Source organism: Nesoenas mayeri (assembly GCF_963082525.1).
Source record: "Nesoenas mayeri genome assembly, chromosome: 1".
In the NCBI taxonomy this organism is placed as follows: domain Eukaryota; kingdom Metazoa; phylum Chordata; class Aves; order Columbiformes; family Columbidae; genus Nesoenas; species Nesoenas mayeri.
This window is the reverse complement of record NC_137541.1, coordinates 34,056,849-34,075,175: the sequence shown is the minus strand read 5'-3', so window position 1 is coordinate 34,075,175 and position 18,327 is coordinate 34,056,849. Positions and strand designations below refer to the sequence as shown.

The 18,327-nt window shown below is 40.7% G+C and overlaps 1 protein-coding gene across 1 annotated transcript in view; it reads left to right on the top strand.

Annotated features, from left to right (window-relative positions):
* Window positions 1–1,919: 1,919 nt before the first annotated feature.
* LRIG3 (leucine rich repeats and immunoglobulin like domains 3) overlaps window positions 1,920–18,327 on the top strand; it is a gene marked incomplete at both ends in the record, with an annotated part of 41,737 nt that continues 25,329 nt past the window's right edge. The window contains 3 exons of the mRNA XM_080352501.1: window positions 1,920–2,104; window positions 9,330–9,401; window positions 9,714–9,788. Coding sequence (XP_080208627.1) covers window positions 1,920–2,104; window positions 9,330–9,401; window positions 9,714–9,788 — 332 coding nt within the window. The remainder of the gene's footprint in view (window positions 2,105–9,329; window positions 9,402–9,713; window positions 9,789–18,327) is intronic.

Here is an 18,327-nt window from a genome sequence, read left to right as displayed (position 1 = left end):
TCACTTTAAATCCATTTTCATTTTAGTGAAGTGCTCAATAATTCTCTGGAGCAATATAAAAATGAAGGTCTTCCTCTTAAATTTTTGATTACCTCGCAAAAGTAGCAAGTATAGCATATTTTACGTAAATATGAACACATGTTCAAGTGTCTCTGTGTCTTAGTATAATGGTGTGAAACAACCGGACAGCTAGAACAAATGCTGTCACTTTTGAAACAGGAGGATGCTTTCCCACTGACCTCAGTGGAAACAGGTACAGGATAATGAGGGATAGCTTTGAAAATCTGAATCTGGCACTGCCATATTGGCTGTTCAGAAGAGCTTAGTGTTTCGCAGGCTTTGTTCATCTAATGTCACTGTGACTTTTTCAAAGGAAGACGGTTGCAAAGAAACTGAACAACTATCACATGCCGACACTGCCAAGACAGTTTTCATTCACAACAAATAAATGAGAGTAACTTGTAAATGCATACTAAGTATTTTTACCATGTGTTTTGCTTCTTTGCTTGCTTGCTTTTATGTGTAGAGAAAAATGTCTGTTCCTACAGTGTTTGTTTTCCCATACTACTTTCCTTAAGAAGCACCAGTGGTCAATGGAGCACCAGCTGACAAGATACCACACAGCTCTGCACACACTGTGCACCTGAAAGTGTCTTGTTGGCAATGGCACTGGAATGTTTGTAGTTACCCAGGACTTGCCTGCTTGGTTTGCAAATTCATTATTTCTGACTAAAATGTAGGTTTGTGTAATTTAATCTGTGTCCTGTGATACACATGAGAACAATAAAAAAAGGGACACAGTTTCAATCTTACAAATCTTGATATCAGAGCTGTCAGGCTTTTGATGTTTCCAGTGTCTAAGATGTTTACAGTCTTTCAGGTGAAATGTATAGAAGTGGGAGAGAAGGAACAGTGTCTCTGAGCAGTTTGATGTCTGCTGCTGCTAAGTAGGAGCATGTGAAACCTATAGTAACTGAATCCACTGCAGGGTCCGGGCTCACATACAGAACTTGAACAATAGGTATCTACTTAAACTACACAAATTACCTCAGAGATCTGGAATCTGTATGCCCTGCCCACTTCCCTGAACCTCTGGAGCTGGGATCCTGTGGGGAACATAATGGGCTTAATTATGGTGTCTGGACTAGCCGCGCAGGACCCGGAAGGCAGGAGTTAACCTCACCTCACCTTTTACATGCCAGTGACCCCAGGCTTGGCTGGGAACCTGTTGGGGCCTCTGGAGCAGCTCCTGGATTGCCCCGACCCGCGTTAACCGGTGAAGGGAAATCCCGCACGGCCACGGCCTGGGCGCCTTCGCGCCTCGGGCCGCGACGCTCGGGGCACCCAGGGCCCGCTGCCCGCTCCGTCCCGCCAGGGGAAGGCTGCAAGAGCCCACACGTGCTCCCGCCGTGCTGCGAGGCGGCCCGTCGGCTGCCCCTCAGGGCGGGCAGCGCGCCCGGGGGGCCGCCGCAGCGGCCTGGCAGCAACCGGGCGCAACGCCAGCGCAGCCGCGCCCCAGCCCGCCATCCTGCACCCCCCGCCCCACAGGACCACGCCGGCCGCCCCAGGCTGCGGCGGGGCGGGCGGGGGTTAGGCTGTCACATGGCAGGGGGAGGGGGCTGCGGCGAGGCGGGCCGACCTCGGGGCTCCCCCGGCCGGGTGGAGGCGGGCTGAGGCGGCGGAAAGTTTGCCGAGTGGCTGGCGGCGGGCGGCGCTGCGAGCCCCCCCCGTCCCGCTTTCTCTCGTTACTTTTTGCTACACACCCCCCCAACTTCCACCCCCTTCCCCCCTTGGCGGCGGCTTCGGGGCATGAGCCGGACCCGCCACCCGCGCTGAGAGGCGGGAGGTCGCGTCGCGCCCGGCTCTGTCAGTGAGGGAGCGCCCGGGACGGGAGCGCGGGCAGCGGCCCCGAGCCCGCCATGCCCCTGCAGCCCCGCGCGGCGCCCGCCGCCGTTCTAGCACTGCTGCTCCTGCCGCTGCTGCTGGGGGCCCGCGCCGCCGCCCCCTGCCCCGCGCCCTGCCGCTGCGCCGGGCACCTCGTCGCCTGCAGCCGCCTGGAGCTCAGCCGGCTGCCCGAGCGGCTGCCGCGGGGGGCGGTGCAGCTGTGAGTATCGGGGCGGCGGGCAGTACTGGGGGCTGGGGGTGCCGGCCTGCGCCCATCCGCCATCTTCTGTCCCTGGGGGCCGAGGTGCCCGCCGGAGGCCGCGGTCCGGACCGCCGGCGCGGTTTGGGGAGGGAAACGCGGGTTTCGTGGCGGTAGCGAGGCGGGCGGTGCGTGGGGCGGGAGGGGCAGCGCCGGGGGCCGGCGGCCGAGCTGTCAGCGAGCGCGGGGGCGGCGGCGGCCGCAGCGTCCCTCGGGCGGGCTGCGGGCCCGGAGTGACGGCGGTACCGGCCGGGCTGAAAGCGGGCCCGAGAGCGCTGCTCGGTGTTCAACAGGTGGAGGGAAAAAGTTCCGATGACTTACTGAAAACGTGCGATAATCATCAAGTTAATACTGATTCGTGTGTCGGGAAAACCTGTTCTCGGTTTTGTGTAGTTCTTGATCTTGATTGCCCGATGGTTTTGGGTTTAATGGTTTCCTTGCCCCACTCGGGTCGGTGGCACGGACTCACTGGATCCGTAATAACGCGTACCAAAATGCTATCTGTAGAAAATTTCTTTCAGTGACACACTTTTATGGACAAAGCATAAATTATGGATCTTTCTAAAAGCCTGAAAATAGCTGAGGGACTTTTCACATTTGTTTTTAATCTCTTGTCACTTAAAGATCTTCTGTATTAGTCGTATTAATTTTCTGTTACATTTCCAAAGCAGATTGAGATAAGGACTTTAAAGTAAACAGGAAGACTTTCAATTAGTTGTGGCTAATTCTGTTCAATTGCCTCGTCTGGAGGTCATGCTGCTTTACTCATGAAATGTGGATGGTTGTATTGACACCATATGGAACTGAACACAAGCATGGCTCTGGGAGGTGAATATTTGCAGGAGTGGTATAGGAAAGTGTGAGGGAAAAGAAACTTTTTTTTAATGCGATTGAAGCATAAGAATCAAATATCGAATCTGCTTTACATTCAACAACTGGCTTTGCTTCCTATTAAATTTCATCCCTCCTGTTCTTTTGAACTATTTCAGTTCTCTAATGTAAGTTTTCTGACAAGACCTAAGGCTTTTTTGATACTAAGCTAAGCTTCAGAGCCTAGTTTCTTAGCTTAGCTTACTTTAGTGCTGTTAAGTTAAAATTCAGGTGTGACAGCATGCTAAACAAAAAACAAGGGTAGAAATCTTAGAACTTTCATTTTAAGAGCTGCTTTTCAAAGCAGCTCTAAGTTAGCAGTAATCCAAATTTGTCTTTTCCACTTACGTTACTGAGAGACAATAAAACACATTGCAGTGCTTTTTTGTTAGTACAGGGGAGGTTTTTCTAATTAGAATTCCCTTGGTAGTGTAAATTGTCCTTATGTAAGTTCACATTCCTTTAAAAGTGTGAGAAAATAAGTTCCACTTGAATAAATAAGCTTTGGTCTGTTGTAAGAGGCCCTGCTGTGATTACTCATTGGACAGCTGTGTCACTCGCTCTTAAACTCACAGGAGTACAGCTTTGTAGGTGTCACCAAACCATGTGGTCTGGTCGCTTTTGTGTAAATATTCCTTTTGTTTGTGTCAAATGCCTCAGAAGTACCCTGCTCTTTCTTCCTTCCCCTCTTCTTAATAAGAGGACAAGGAAGAGTGTGGGTTGTCTGTCTCCAGCTGCCCCAGTACTTGGAGCTGGGACTGCGCAGTCTGCGAGATTATAAGGCGTTTCAGTTTTACATATGCAAAAAAGGCTTGAATAGCCTGGATTATTGTTGCAACAAGCTGTGCACTTACAAATTGTAAAAGACTGTTTATGAATTTTATTGGTATATGTTTGCTGTGTTTTCTGATGAAGTCCGTGGCAGATATAGCCAAAGGCTAGTAGTTTAATTGCAGGCTTTCCAATCCTCTTTAAAAAACAACAGCTATTACACCATGTTATTAACATATGCAGGCGAGGTCTCCCAAGCAGAAGGGAAGCTCTTGTCCCTAAGAAGGTCTAGGCCTGCATTACGCTTCACACCTTCTGCCCATATGTCTGCTCACCCAGATGGAGAGTGGGTCAGATGAAGATGGCTTTCTGAAGCTCCATTTTACACTTGCATTCCTTTTGTGTTCAAATCCTCTGGTGAAATAAAATGAGGGTGTCTAATGTGGAAAGGCTGAGTGACCTCAGGGTGGACAGGAGGGAAATAAGAAAATGAGCCAACGAACTGAGTTGTGTCCTCTTTTTTTTAGTGGCAAGTGTGAGGGTACTGTTTTGTATGGAAATGGCTTCACAGGATGGAGTGTAAACAGGGTATAATTGCCAGCTTTACTGTGATTTTAGCCAAAAATACCATCTTCTGTAACCCTGACTTTATGGAGGATAACATTCCACTGAAAACTGTTGAACATTTGTAATGCCTTTGTGTACAGATAGTTTTGAAGTTGGATTTCAGTTTCATTCTAGGATGTGTGTTCTGAGATTGGAAGAATGTGCGCTGGTTCGAGCTGGTGTAGCGGAGCTGGAGGCGGAGGGAGTGTGTTGAGCATGGGCCGGTGCCCTGTGTGTGTGCAGGCTCTGGTGGCACTGCCGTACGCCTCGCCAGGTTCACCAAGGAATGCTAAAACTGTTGGTCAGGGGGGAGGGAAAGTCTGAAAAATGGTTTTCACTTGTGTTTGTATTACATCTTTAGTATTTACATTTTATAAATCCTCTAGTTCTCTACCAGAATTGCCAGAGAAAAAGGGCCGTATGGTTTTCACAGCTGTTTTTCAATATTTTCCAGACTAAAACTTGAACGTAGCAAGCTGATTTATGAGTCACTTTGGATCAGTGTCTTAAAACAGCTACAGCCTGGCTTTTTGTTTTTCAGCTCTCCTGATTTCTGCTGAATTAGCAGCTCTATAGGCCCCAGTGGGACTGATTAAGAAGCTGTTGCTGGATTTGCATTTTAAAATTTGACTTGGGGCTCAGGTTTCTGAGTTCTCTAAGGAAGAAGATGATAATTGTGACTAAGTGTTGTAAATTAAGTTTGATTCTGAAAGTTATATTTATAAAATGTGTGAAGAAACGCTCCCCCTCTCCCTTTATGCATTAGACCTTCCTTTCAGTTTTTTATCACACAAACATTGATGTTCAAAGTTATGTTTCAGCTTTCTAAGGCAGAGACTTGTGAGTTATGAAAGATGGCCATACAAACATAATGGAATACAGAAAATAGTTTCTTTCATAAAACAGGTTCTTAAAGGGCCTCTAAAACTATGGTATGCTTTTTCAAGTGTAGGCAATTCTACTTAAACACTCAATCACTTTTACTAGAAATCTGAGGAACAGGTATATATACTTTTTATTGTTATAAAGAATTTCTTAGTATAAATCTGGTTTCTGAGTGCATTCACTGTTGTATCTTTCATGGCTTTTGAAACTAGTGGCAAAAGTAATCACAGAGGAGATTTTCTCCCCACTTGTAATATGGTTTTAACAGACAAGTCAAATTCAGAATTGGAAGATGCATAGTAACAATCTTAGTGTTTTAATGTTGTCAGTTGCATTGCTGTGAAGGAAGAACACCGATTCATTTTCAAAACTTATATTCATACTTGTTTTAAAAGATGTTGGGAAATGCATTGGACTGAAATGTGCTTGTAGCTTTGCAACAGGGGTGATAGATTTTTATATTAAAAAAATGCCTCAGATCCAGTGTTTGTAAGTTTCAGAAACTTCTATAGGCTTAAGTTTCACTTAGGGTATTAGTAAAAGACAGATATTTTAACTGTTGGTTTGCTTCCAAACACTCTGATTTAATTTAAAAATGTAACTTGCAAGACTTTTTTTCCTGAAGCTTCTCATGCCAGTAGTACTGAAATAAGGTTTAATAAAATATTTATGATTCATATTTTATCTAACAATTGGTAGACAAGTGTGCTTACAGCTGTGTGAAACAGCCGATTCAGTATTGTCTAGAGGGGTTTTGTTGTTGTTTTGCTTTGGGATTTTTTTTGCAACTTGTGTTTGACAAGCTGCTGTAAATAAACCAGGAATGAGGAATTTGTACGTATGTATATACTTTTTACAGTAGGTGCTACATGGAAAATCTGAGCGTATCTTTAGTGTTAAAAAACAAATTAAAAAAAAAATAGTTTGAAACCTGGTGTAAGTTGTTACGCTCACGGTTGCCTTGATGGACTCCAGATGGATGTGAGCTTGAGCTATGAGTGAAAGTGTCTGGCTCCAGTGTGGTGATCATGCACAGCAGTGGTTGTAATTGTAGGATTTTTATAGTTTAAGGACTCTGCCAGATTTTTTTTTTTTTTTTTTAACGTGTTATAACTTCAGCAGAACAAATCTGCTCACGTCTGTTACTGTCTGGTAGGTCCTTTAGGCAAACATGTTTTAAATAAACCTTTTGCAGGGTTTTTAGATGAAATGAAGAAATGCAGGTTTTTAGCACTAATATTGAAAGCTCTTTGTTGAAGTAATTACTGATTCCTAAGTCTTGTCTGAAGCAAGAAGAACAGTAACTTATTAGGCACTAACAACCATAACTTCACTGAATTTTGGCTGTTTATTTGCATAGTTCTTATAATCCCTACAGACTAAAGCCAAATATTGAATTATGTTTAAGGGTAAAAATTGTCTCTACTCTGTCTGCTTTAAAGGACCAAGTTAGGTTCTCGTCTAGATCTTTGTAACAGCATATTTTTTCAGTATTTACATTTAAGAAAGCAGTATGAGGGTTTCAGATCTATGCAGCTAATGTCTTCAGATGTTAAACAAAGGGATTTTTCTCTAGTCTACAGCCAGACTAATGTTTGCACTAGATTTTTAAGCAGTGAAAGATGCAGCCCTCTAACTCAAGTGTGGTTAACCTCATTTACAGGAGGGCTCAAAATCATAATGCTGAAACTAACATTTGTGGGTTTTTGAAAATGTTAACACTGTATTGGTTTTCCATCTTTAAGAGAAAAATCTATAGGGGTTTAGACACCTGGAAGAATGTGTGGATATATATTAAGTGCTTGAGCCCAGAGTTGAGTCTTGGAAAACATCCCCTCCATGGCTACCTGAAGATGTTGGAGTGTGTTCCCTCTTTCTCAGTGGCTCCCCCCAAGCCTCAACCCCCTTTTTTGTGTTGGAAAGTGCCTTTTGCACCTGTGGGTTTGCCCTGTACGGGCTTCTGGGCAGCCCTGGCTTGGGAAGCGTGATGCCCATCTCCTCCCTGTGCGTCGCCCTGAGCCGGCACTGGTGGTGCTGCAGCTGCCCAGCCTGCTGGGCCTGATCTGAGAACACCTTGTAACGGAGCACTGGTGGTACCCCTCGTAATGTCCATGCCTGCCTGGGATTATTTTTAGTAGTTGTTTTTTTTTTTAACTGCAGTCCAAGGCAGGACAAAAGGAATGATGGTATTGTCCTGGCAATATTAGAGAAGTACTGCATAAAGCACCAAACAGCTGGGGGAGGCTAAAACATGGTTTTACCGTCCCCGTGTGCTGTTGAAGAAGCCTAGGTGCCTGGCTGGGTTGCAGTGTTATGCCCGTGTCCAAGGATTTGCAATGGTGGGTGCAGAGGAACTAGACTATTCTGGATCTGCAGTTCTTCAGGGTTTAGTTGCAGAACAGAACACGTAGCACAGACCTTGAACCTGGCTTGATTAAGCCAGTTCTGGTGTGTGTGCAGCAAGGATATACTGATCATCAGGCTTCTTCACTTCCAGAACTGTAGATGAAGAGTAGACACGTCCATGGCAGTCAGCCATGTTTGGCATGCTCAGTATAGGTGGCTGTACTGAGTCATCTAGAAAAAGTAAGCCATCCCGGAGTTTCCTCATGGATTCAACTTGAAATATACTTTGTGCCCGTACGACTGGATAACTGTTCTGTGCTTAGTTAGCACAGGGAAAAGTGTCAGAAAGTGTGAGAAATTTCTTTGCTGTTACCCGATGCCACAGCAACTCACCACTGACACATGCCAATGCACTTTTTGTGTGTCTGCATTGCAAATACTCGCTGGAGTGAGTTGAAGAACTCCTTATAAATAGTGCAGTTTTTGGTTGCTGGCTTGGGTAAGCTCAGTGTTACAATATCTAGCAAGTGTTTTGCAGGTGGCTGAATCGGTGCAGGTGAGGCAGTGACAGGCTGCAGTACCGGAGCAGGAAGGTGCACACTGTGGTAGGTATGTGGCCAAAAAGAGAGAGATCTTGAACAGGGCTGGCCAAGGTGACGAGATCGGTTGTGAATGTGTACCACTTGTGCGTATCTCCATAGACATATGTATAAGTTTGAGTTTCTGTGTTTAACTTCTCTGCCTTCTATTGTATTGTCATTCCTTTATTTCTGTGTTTCCAGCACTTCTCAGGCTACGCAAAAGTTTCTTAAGACTCTATGTTATGGTGCTCTCAAATGTTTCAGAGGAGATATGGTGTCAGTAGGGAAAATAATTTCTTAACAGTGATCAAGCTAATGTGTTACATTCTTAATACCCTGGATTGTTTTGTTGCAAAGACATGAACAAGATTTCTTATAAACTGCATCAATATATATTTGGGGTCTTCATTACAGAGTGGCACAAGCAAAGTGCTTGAGCTACGTTTTCAGGTGTGACTAAGTGCAGTATTAATGTGACTAGTATCCAGATGTCTTGAAACTCAGAATAGAATTAGGCCTTCCTGTGTCTGTTTTCTTCTGATATTACTTGTTTAAGAGCCTCATTAGATGTGGTTATGCAGGAATGGAGTCCTGAATTGTGTGAAAGCATGAAAATAGAACTGAGTTTTATGGATGGTCCTCACTGTGTGCTTATGATCTGTCTGTTGCTTTAGAGAAGTGAGAAGAGTAAATGATACAAATATTATGATTGACTCAAAGAATGAGACAATACTGAGTATTGGTTTATGAATTTTCCTTGTAAGCAAGAGGTTGCTTTAGCCAGATCTTTTGTTGTGAAGGGGTAGGGAAAGAGGAGTTGTTGGTGGTGTATGAGTCAAAATCTTAAAATGTTTTTCATAGATCTTACACACACATCAGTGGACGTTTCTAAATTGTTCAGAGATATAGGAAATTCTTTGACACTGCTGGCAGTGATCAAGGTATTTACACTTAGTTTCTAACTCATTTGAGTATACAAGGTATAGCTAAGTTTACTAATACAAAAACCAAACAAACTTTTTATGTACTTGGAAACAAATGATAACATCATTTGGATTGAAATTGTATTGCTTTACCCAATATTTTATGGCAAAACTGACAGGCTGTTTATTTTTCTAACCTCATAGGGACTTAAGTCACAACAAATTATCTTCAATCAAGACCAGTCTCCTGGATCACCTTCATAGTCTTCGGGAAGTGTAAGTTAATTTGCCTTAATTAACAAAGGGAAAAAAAAAAGAAAAAAAAAAAAGATCAACACCCCAAACCAAAAACCCAGTGAGAAAAAAACCAACCAGTGTTTGTGTATGTGAATTGCATAGCTATTTCTCTAGGGGTAATTAGTTGAAAAAACAAAGTTGTTTGCTGTTCTGATATTTTTTTACATTAAGTGAAACTGGAATTATTTTTGAATTTTTGGGGTGACACTGCTCAGCAATTTAGCAGATCCAATGCACATACTTCTGATTAACATCAAAGCTGACTCTTTTTTTTTTTTTTAATATTAATAGGAAGTTGAACAACAATGAACTGGAGATCATTCCAGATCTGGGGCCCGTCTCTGCAAATATAACTCTTCTGTCTTTGTAAGTAGATCTTACTCTTGTCCCTCGTTAGTGGAACTAACTCTATAGGGTTTGTGGAAATATGTGCATTACGGAGATTAAAGTGAAATAATTGGAAATAGAGCAGCTTGTGGTTAGGAAGTTGATTATGTCATATTATTTAGCAGGTTGTTTAAAATGTGTATAATTGAGCTTAATCCTTGTAGTTTTTATGCTTCCCTCAGATACAAAGACTGCATTAGAATTAATTTATGTTGTGGTAGTGCCCAGAAGCCTCAGCCCTTTTGAGCTAGGCACTGTACAAACATTAGTAAATGTTATACAAACTTGCACAATGCAGACTTTAAAATAAGAGTTAAACTCTGTCATTATGCATCTTGGATGAAATCCAACTTGCGTTAAATCATGGCAGAATTCTCTTATTTTCAGTGGACAGCATGGGGAAGTCCCCTGGAGATGCAGCTTCAGAAGTATCTATGTTAGAAGATTTTTTGCCAATAGCTTTAAAATGTCTTTCTGAGCCCATTTTTATGGATGGCATAATTTTTTTTTACAGCTGCAGTTAATACATATAATTGTGACACATGATTATTTTGATGTTGATTGTTTTGTTTGGAATAAATCAGTAAGTTGCTTGATATGGCATCTGTAATATGGGCATGAAGTTGTAAAAGGCAAATAAGGCCCGTAACCAAACAGTTCATTTTGAAGGAAGTTTTTTTCTCCAGGTTTTCACTTGAAATCAGTTTGATTTTTTTTTTTCCTGTTATTTAATTTCTCTAAAATGCTGAAGAACTGCTAACAAAAATAGTTACTACCATACTGTTAATTGGAAAAAAGAAAATACATGTTTGGGATTTGGCTTTTATCAATGGGAATCTAAAGTGTCTAAAGCTAGTAATATGTAGCCCTCTGGCCAAATCCTGCCCTTGAATACAAATTGAAAGTTACCTGTATTGAAGAAGCCCTGAAGGGTTAAAACAATACAGTAAACTTTGGAAAGCTGTTCAGTTAATTAAATTGATCACTATTCAATTGCTTACATCTGGTGATTTATAGGGGTTTGTTTTTACTCTAGGCCCAGGTCAGCTAAGTCAGCTGGTGCAGCCGCTGTGTCTGGACTGCTCTGTTTGAATAAGAACTAAGTGACATTTGATACTGATGTGGTTCCTTACAGATCAAAATCAGAAAAGAATGAAAGAAAAAGCAGATGGTGTCTGCCAAATAATGGTCGCATTTAAGCATATCTTGTATTTTTTATTAATGGTGATGTTATTTTTACACTGGCATAGTATTCTGTAGTTTAAACTTCTAATTGATCTAAAATATATATATATATATATATATATAACCTCGCTAAGGTTCTCTTTACCACAGAGTTGGAAATATTGACATAGTAAAGTGGTTTATATCTTCTTACCTTATTTCTGATTAATATAAAGTTGAGAATTTGTCTTAGCATCTCTAGTCCTTCTCATGGAAACTTAACTAGTTTAGATGAACCTAAAATCATCACTTTGCAGCTGTACAAAGATTCTTGTATTCCTTTGAGAGAATACATGAAAATCAGTTGCTGCCGGATTGGTTGTTCCATGTCCTTAGGTCACTAGCTTGGTTCATTTACTCAGGTGGTCAAACATGGAAAACCTTTGTTAGATCAGTGCTCTGCACTATGTGTACTGACACTCTGACACTTAAAAAGGAGAGGCGAGGGGAGAAGATTTCTAAAAGCTGTTACCATACTACCAATGCAGTTAAGCTTGGTCTGGTTGGGTGGTAGCTTGTTCTTGCTCTAATTTCCATTATTTCTGTGTGGTGTGGGGAGATTATTGAATATAAGTGTGTTCCAGCTGAGATTTTAATACCTATTCTATGACCACAGCAGAGATTTTTGAGATTAATATGGTAGAAATAATTTATTAAGTAATTGAAAGGTTTTAAGTTATGAATGTCAGTGTATAATAGTTAAGACAATGGTTTGCTCCATATCAAAACAGATGTACATGGAACATAAAATTTGAGAGTGGTGTTTCATTGTTCAAAAAATAAAGCATCTTGTTTCTTTTGCGAAACTTTCTTTTTAAATGTCTTACAGCCTGGAAGTTGTTTATGTAAATATGTCAAATCTCATTTAAAAAAATAAGGATATAAATAAAGAGTAATAAACATACATACCATGTCTGGCATAAAAATATATGTAATATAGTGGTAACATAGATGGACAAATATTCAATCCAATGATAATTTTTTTTTAGGACTAAAAAAATACATTCACTTATTTTTTGTGTGTTGGATGTTATTTGGAGGGATTGAATTAAACTGAATTAATATATATCTTAAGTCATGTGAGGAGAACACATATGTAACAATTGGAATATAATTTTTAGCACAGTCTTCAAAGAAAAACTGTACTTAAAACATCTGATGGCTTTATTCAGGATTTTAAACTTTTATATGAAAGAAGCTTGTGGAGCCTTTCCAAAACAAGCCACTGTTTCCTTGTTGAGTCTTTGTTCTGACTTTCAAGTAATAGCAAAAAAGAGGGTGCTAACATTCTGAAACTTGATTTGATTAAATTTCTTATGATGTACATATACGTTGGTTTGTTACTGTCTGTTGAAAAGCCAGGTGTTTTTTCCAGGGAGTCTTTAAGGAATGCTGTGGAAGTGGTGCCCTCCTTGCTTGCCAAAATGATCATTGTTGAGGAAACTCTCTTCTTGCAAAATGTTTTTTACTTCTTAGTACTTGTCTCTCAGCTCTGGAGCCTTAGAATTTTACTTGTTTTGCAAGAATTTTCTTTCTCTGCAAAGGAAATTGCACTGCTAGTATGTCTACAGTGAATAATAGTGTAGGTATCTCCATACAGTGCTGCATGTCAAAATTCTTTGAGCAGTGTAAACAAGCGTGGGTGGAGTATCATGTTAGTGTAGTTTCCATTTCTGGAGCTGCCTCATTTCTAACTATCTAATTGATATATATCTAGCTTAGGTATTTACATACTGTTGAATTATGCAGGGTAAACATACCCAGAGCAAGAGATGTTCCCAGTGTCATGGTCGTGGTCTGCCAGTAACGTGAAGCAACGATGCCAGCATTTTGTTTTGATGGGTGCCAGTTGAGACTTGAACACCATGGGAGAGAAATTATCAGGCAGGTACACACCCCCTCCACCATGCAAAGACCTTGAGTCTGTGAAGGAGTGTACAGGCACATGCAGGTACACTCTTGCTAGATGGGTGGAGATGCATCTACGTTTTTATTCATGTGATGATTATGTATCTTGTCAGATGGCATAGGGCAGCTTCTGAGCCTCCTGGGAATCACGACACTGCTGTGAACTAAATGGGTGGTAGTTGGGGCTGAATTTGGTCCAGAGGCCTTAAGTTGTGAAGCTATGATGAATTGCCTGACACTGACAGATATAATACATTCCAGAGGGAGGAAAGAGTAGCATTCATCTTCTCTAACCTTAGTTCTTGAAAGTCTGGCATCGTAAGTATGAGTTACTAACTGTAGATCCTGTTCAGGATGAGCGGAGAAAAGGCACTCTCTGAAGTGATTTCTCTCCCTACGCTCGACATTCCTACTGAAGCCCATCTAGGTACCTATTTTGAACTAACTTTTAGATGTTTCAAATTAGGTTCCTTTTGAAATGTCTAGCCAATGTGGGCATGCCTGTCTTACAGTGACGCTACTTGTAAAGGTCTGGTAGCATCTTTCAGCATGTTTGACCATTTAAGTCAGTTATTTGAAACTGAATTTGCAGGGTGTTCTTTGTGCTCAGCCACCCAGCACTTTGTCTTCTGTGAGAGAAGTTTATCAAGGCAGAAAGAGAGAAGTTCAGCCATTTGACAGAGATTGCCACTTCTCTCTTCAGCATAGTAGCTCGAGGCTGGATTCCTCAAGTGCTGGACAACATAAGCTTTTGGAGACAATACTGGATTTAACAACTGATTTCCACAAATATATTATGTACAGATTCCACACATGGTAATGTAGCTGCATTTATCCCTAAAATTTGCATTCCTGAAGTGCTTGTAAAAACAGTTAAATTAGTGTAGAAGTGCTTTCAGTGGTTGTGGTAGAAAATTCTGCGGTTGTTGGAGAATAAACAAGTTACTTTTCATTGCTTTTGTGTTAGGTAAGGAAATGGACACTAATGCCCTCATACCAGGAGAACAGGCAAAGGTTCTGGGTTTGCTTCCCATTCTAATGGCATTCCTTCTGCAACATGTACCAGTCCTCTCCTATTCATCATGAAAATCTGCTAGAATCTGTGATGTTGATACATGAGAAGAAAACTAGTATTGCCTTTTCAGGTCTGTCATTGCTGTAAAGTTTTGTACCTAGTCTGAATCCAGAAATAGGTTGAAACCAAGTAATATAGGTACAGTAGCCTTGTGTAGAAGTCCTGCGTGGTGTTTAACTGTCAACTACCGTTTGCATAGGGATTTTCCTTTAATATTCTTCAGAAAACATTAACTACTTTTGTGTAATTAGTGCTTTGTAAGGAAGAAAGACACTGATTTGCAAATGGTGCAACATTATTTAAGGTTTTGTTTAAGGATGTACAGTTTAAATAAGAAACCCATCCTACCTTACTTGAAGAATTTTTAAAAATACAGAATTGTGGGCACCATCTGACATTATTGGTGCACTGCATCCTTGAGTGCTGTGGCAAATGGAAGGCAACAGTGACTATAAAGAGACAGAACAGCTTTGAATATTGATGTATCCTTCCTCCCCAACTAAATTTTACTGTTTGTATCAAGATATATATTATTCATAATAAAAAACATGTTTCTTATTACCTACATCCAGGATATGTTATATAGTAATCATCTTGCTGTCTGTAGGGACTAGAAAAGCTGTACGTGCCAAAGTGTCTAGTGTGTATTGTGAGATGCTAATGTTAGTTTAGGCTAGCTTTAAACAATGGAGTGTTTTAAATAAACTCGTGGTTTTACATTTTATTGAGCAGAAATTACTTCGTTTAAAAGCTCTAGTACATATGGTGCAGGTAATTTAGATGGAAGTATTGTTGTAGCTTATGTTGTGAAAACTGATCATGTTAGTCTAGAAAACAAACAAATAACTCGGTCTTACTAAATCCAGAGTAGAAAATACAAAGTTCATGGTGCTGAACTAAAAGGAGGATGGGTGAATGATTCACAGTCCAGTGATGCTTTTCAGGTTTTACATTCAGGTTTCCACTTCATTTTTTTTCAGACTGTGAAATCTTCTGTTCATAAGAGACATAGAATATGGACCAAGGTTTTACTCTGCTGTGCTGATGGGACCCTCCAGCCCCATCGGAACAGGAAGCCTTTAAAGCAGTAAAAATGAGGAGTAGCCATTCACTTTTGAGTTCTGCGATGATGAAAAATGTTGCCAGTGTTGAGGAGGATTCTTGAAACGTTCCCAGTTGTTTGTTAGGTGCGGGACTGAATCCACAAGTCACTTTTCTGAAGGCTTTCAGTTTTTAATGTCTTCCTGTCAGTATATGCTGAGTTTAGATGCATCATCTTTGAAGGCACATGTCTTGTGTCCTGGATGTTTAAAAAGAGAAATGAACAAAAAGTATTAACAAAAAAGATTGGTCAGGAGATAAAAAAACGTGGCAAAAGGACTGTAAAATAGCCAGCCTTAAGTGACTGCGGAGGTCACAAGTTTTCATAGTAAGCAAAACTGTTTCAGCTTTAAATGTAGCTTTCTGATGAGCCCCTGCAAAATGACTCTGACTACTTGTTTATGTTTACTTGATTATTAATCTCAGACCTTTGGTGTTCAGTGAACACTTAGGTAAAAGCAAACCTAAAAGCTGGAAGTGAATTGCTATATGGAAAAAGTACAAAGTGATTCTCTTCAAAGGCAAAAAAAACCCCCAAAACTAAAACAAAAAAACCCCGCACAACATTACTTAAACCGTCAACAATTATTTATTAAAAAAAAAAAAAAAAATTTCGGTCACTGAAAACAAACAAAAACCCAGGGAATGCCTGTAAAGCTTTTTCAGGTCCAGATGGTAGTGCGTGCTCCGAATGGGAGGTTCTACTTGCTGCTCATCTAACCCGCACAGATGCAGCAGGGAATTTGTTGGAGATCGGCAGGTTTTATCATGAATAAGCTCTGAAAATTTAAAATTAAGTTACCAGAAGAGCCCAAGTTTAGCTTTGTGTCTTCCTATGTTAGCTTCTTCCTGCTACCCTGCTTAGTTGCTCATTAATCCTGATTTCAGTCATCAGTAAAATCTCTTCAGTGGACAGCATGCTTTGCTCCAATCTGAATAAAATCCTGGTGATGAAGGACATGGTTATGACACGGTTATTTATTGAGATTGATAAAGCATTGTGTTATCAGGCAGTGGAGACAGAGCTAGCTCTGATGTGATAAAAACCTTTAGTATACGGAGCTTATGATACTGCAGTGTCATTTCATTATCTTTACTTATAGGGCTTTAGGGTGAATGGGATTGTTCATCCTACTTAAATTAAATATGTAATCTGAAAAGGGATTTTTCTTCTAGCTCTTAAAACTAAGTAAACTGACTCTTAAATTGAAATGGCTTGTCATAGATCTTTGCTAAACAAGATGCTGAGCTTGTGAATAAAGATTTCTAAATTCATCTAGCTTCATTCTAGCTTCCATTCTCATTACCAGGAAGAAAAAAAGTAGTCTGACCTTCTTCATGTGGGAGGGGGGGAATAATAAAGCATAAGAGTCATTGATTTTTTTCATTCTTGGTTTAAAAAATACCTTTGCCAAAAAGATACTCTTCCAAAATTTGAGTATGCACTTCTGCATCCTGGCTTTGATTAGTCAACGTACAGCTTAAATGCCTATTTAACTTTATGCACAAAAGTAGTTGCTGGAGAAAAGTGGTGATTAATCTCTTATACTACTTAGAGGGGATTTATAATGGGCATCCCAGATCATGCTTCAGATAGTCATCTTGAGAAATAAAATTCAGCTAATTGAAGCAAATGTGTAAAATAGGTCACACATTTGTCCCAGCTGGCAATGTGGAAATAAGAGTGGTAGTTTGCACTGTGTGGCAGTATTTTAATGAGGAAAACTCCTGTGAAGGACTTTCTGTAATGATGAAAGGTTTTTTTCATAATCTTTGTTCACAAGGTTGTTTGGAATAAGGGTAGGTATGAGAGATCTGCCTCTTTGTTATCTCACAGTTGGCTGGGAATGGAGGCTGTTTGTAATATCTAGGAGAACACTGTCTCAGTTTGCATTTGGAAAGCTGCAGTCACAAGAAAGAAGTTTAGACTCCACTCCTGAAAATGAAAGCTTACATTCAGTTGGAGTGGAAGCCTTTCCCTTCTACGCTTGCCAGAGAAAGTGGTATTGTGTGTTTATAAAGCTAGCATACTAAACTAAAGTCTGGCTCTCAATATTAAGAAAATGTTGGTCAAATATTTTACATCCTTGTCATCTCTTCAGCTACCACTTTATTATGGGAAGGATTAAGATTTGGATGCTGCCTGGAGGAGTTTGTTTTGAAGAAGGATTGAAAGAAAGGATAGAGGAATGCCAGACTGGGCTTCAGGCATAAGGCTACTTTGGAGAAAGTCCCAAAAATGAGAGTGGTGGTAAACCATGTGTCATTTGGGCTGAAGTTGTGAGCAAAATGCTAGAGCAAAGAAACTTACTGGAATTAGTTCTTGCAGTCTCCGACATTTGGTGCGGAGACTAAGAGGAAGTAAATGAAAGAATTTGAAAAGGAACCTGTCTTAGTCAGACTTGCAGACATGGAAACTAGATTTTTTTATGGCAGCAATCTAGGCTGAATGATGGGAAAGGGAAGAAGTATGTAGAAACCTAGAGTTTGTTGCAGCAAAAATACACTGAGAGCCTAGACAAATGCTTTTGCAATGAGAATGGAAAATGCAAATTTTATGAGCTATCTGCAAGTGGAAAAAAATTACATGATTTTCTGATCAACAGTGTTAAAGAAAAAGGTGCATTTAAAAGAACAGTAATGGATCAGAAAAATAGAGAACATTTCCTGTGTGACAAAATGGAAGAATGGTAGGAAATTTTACCAAGGAGGAGGTGCCAAGTTGTAGGACATGCAGTAGAGAGAGTGAGGGAAATAAGAATGAAGTTAAGAAGTCAGGTATAAGTATGGGGTGATATCTTAGAGAAGTGGTAGGTGGTTATTGCAGTAGAGCAGTAAAATGCAATGACTCAGTGCCTTGAGTGAAATAGAAGTAGATAGGAGAACTTTCCTCAACTCCTAATCTCAGTTGTTAGTACTAGATCTAGAAAGATGTTGTGGTTTGAAGTGCCTGGACTGTGCCTTCCAAAAGGGAAGGTTGGCTCTGTGACAATAAAGGGTAGATGTTTTTACTTAACAAGTCCATATATAAGATTAGAAATACGATTTATAATATTGGAGGGTGTTACATGCTGGATTTAACCTAGGTCATACTTACGATATACATTCTGCATCTTTCTCTTCAGCTTTTTCCAGTTCATATTTGGTTTGGGAATTAATAAAACTTTGGTCTCAAGTTTTGGACAGAGTATCAGTCGCCTGCAGAGTTCT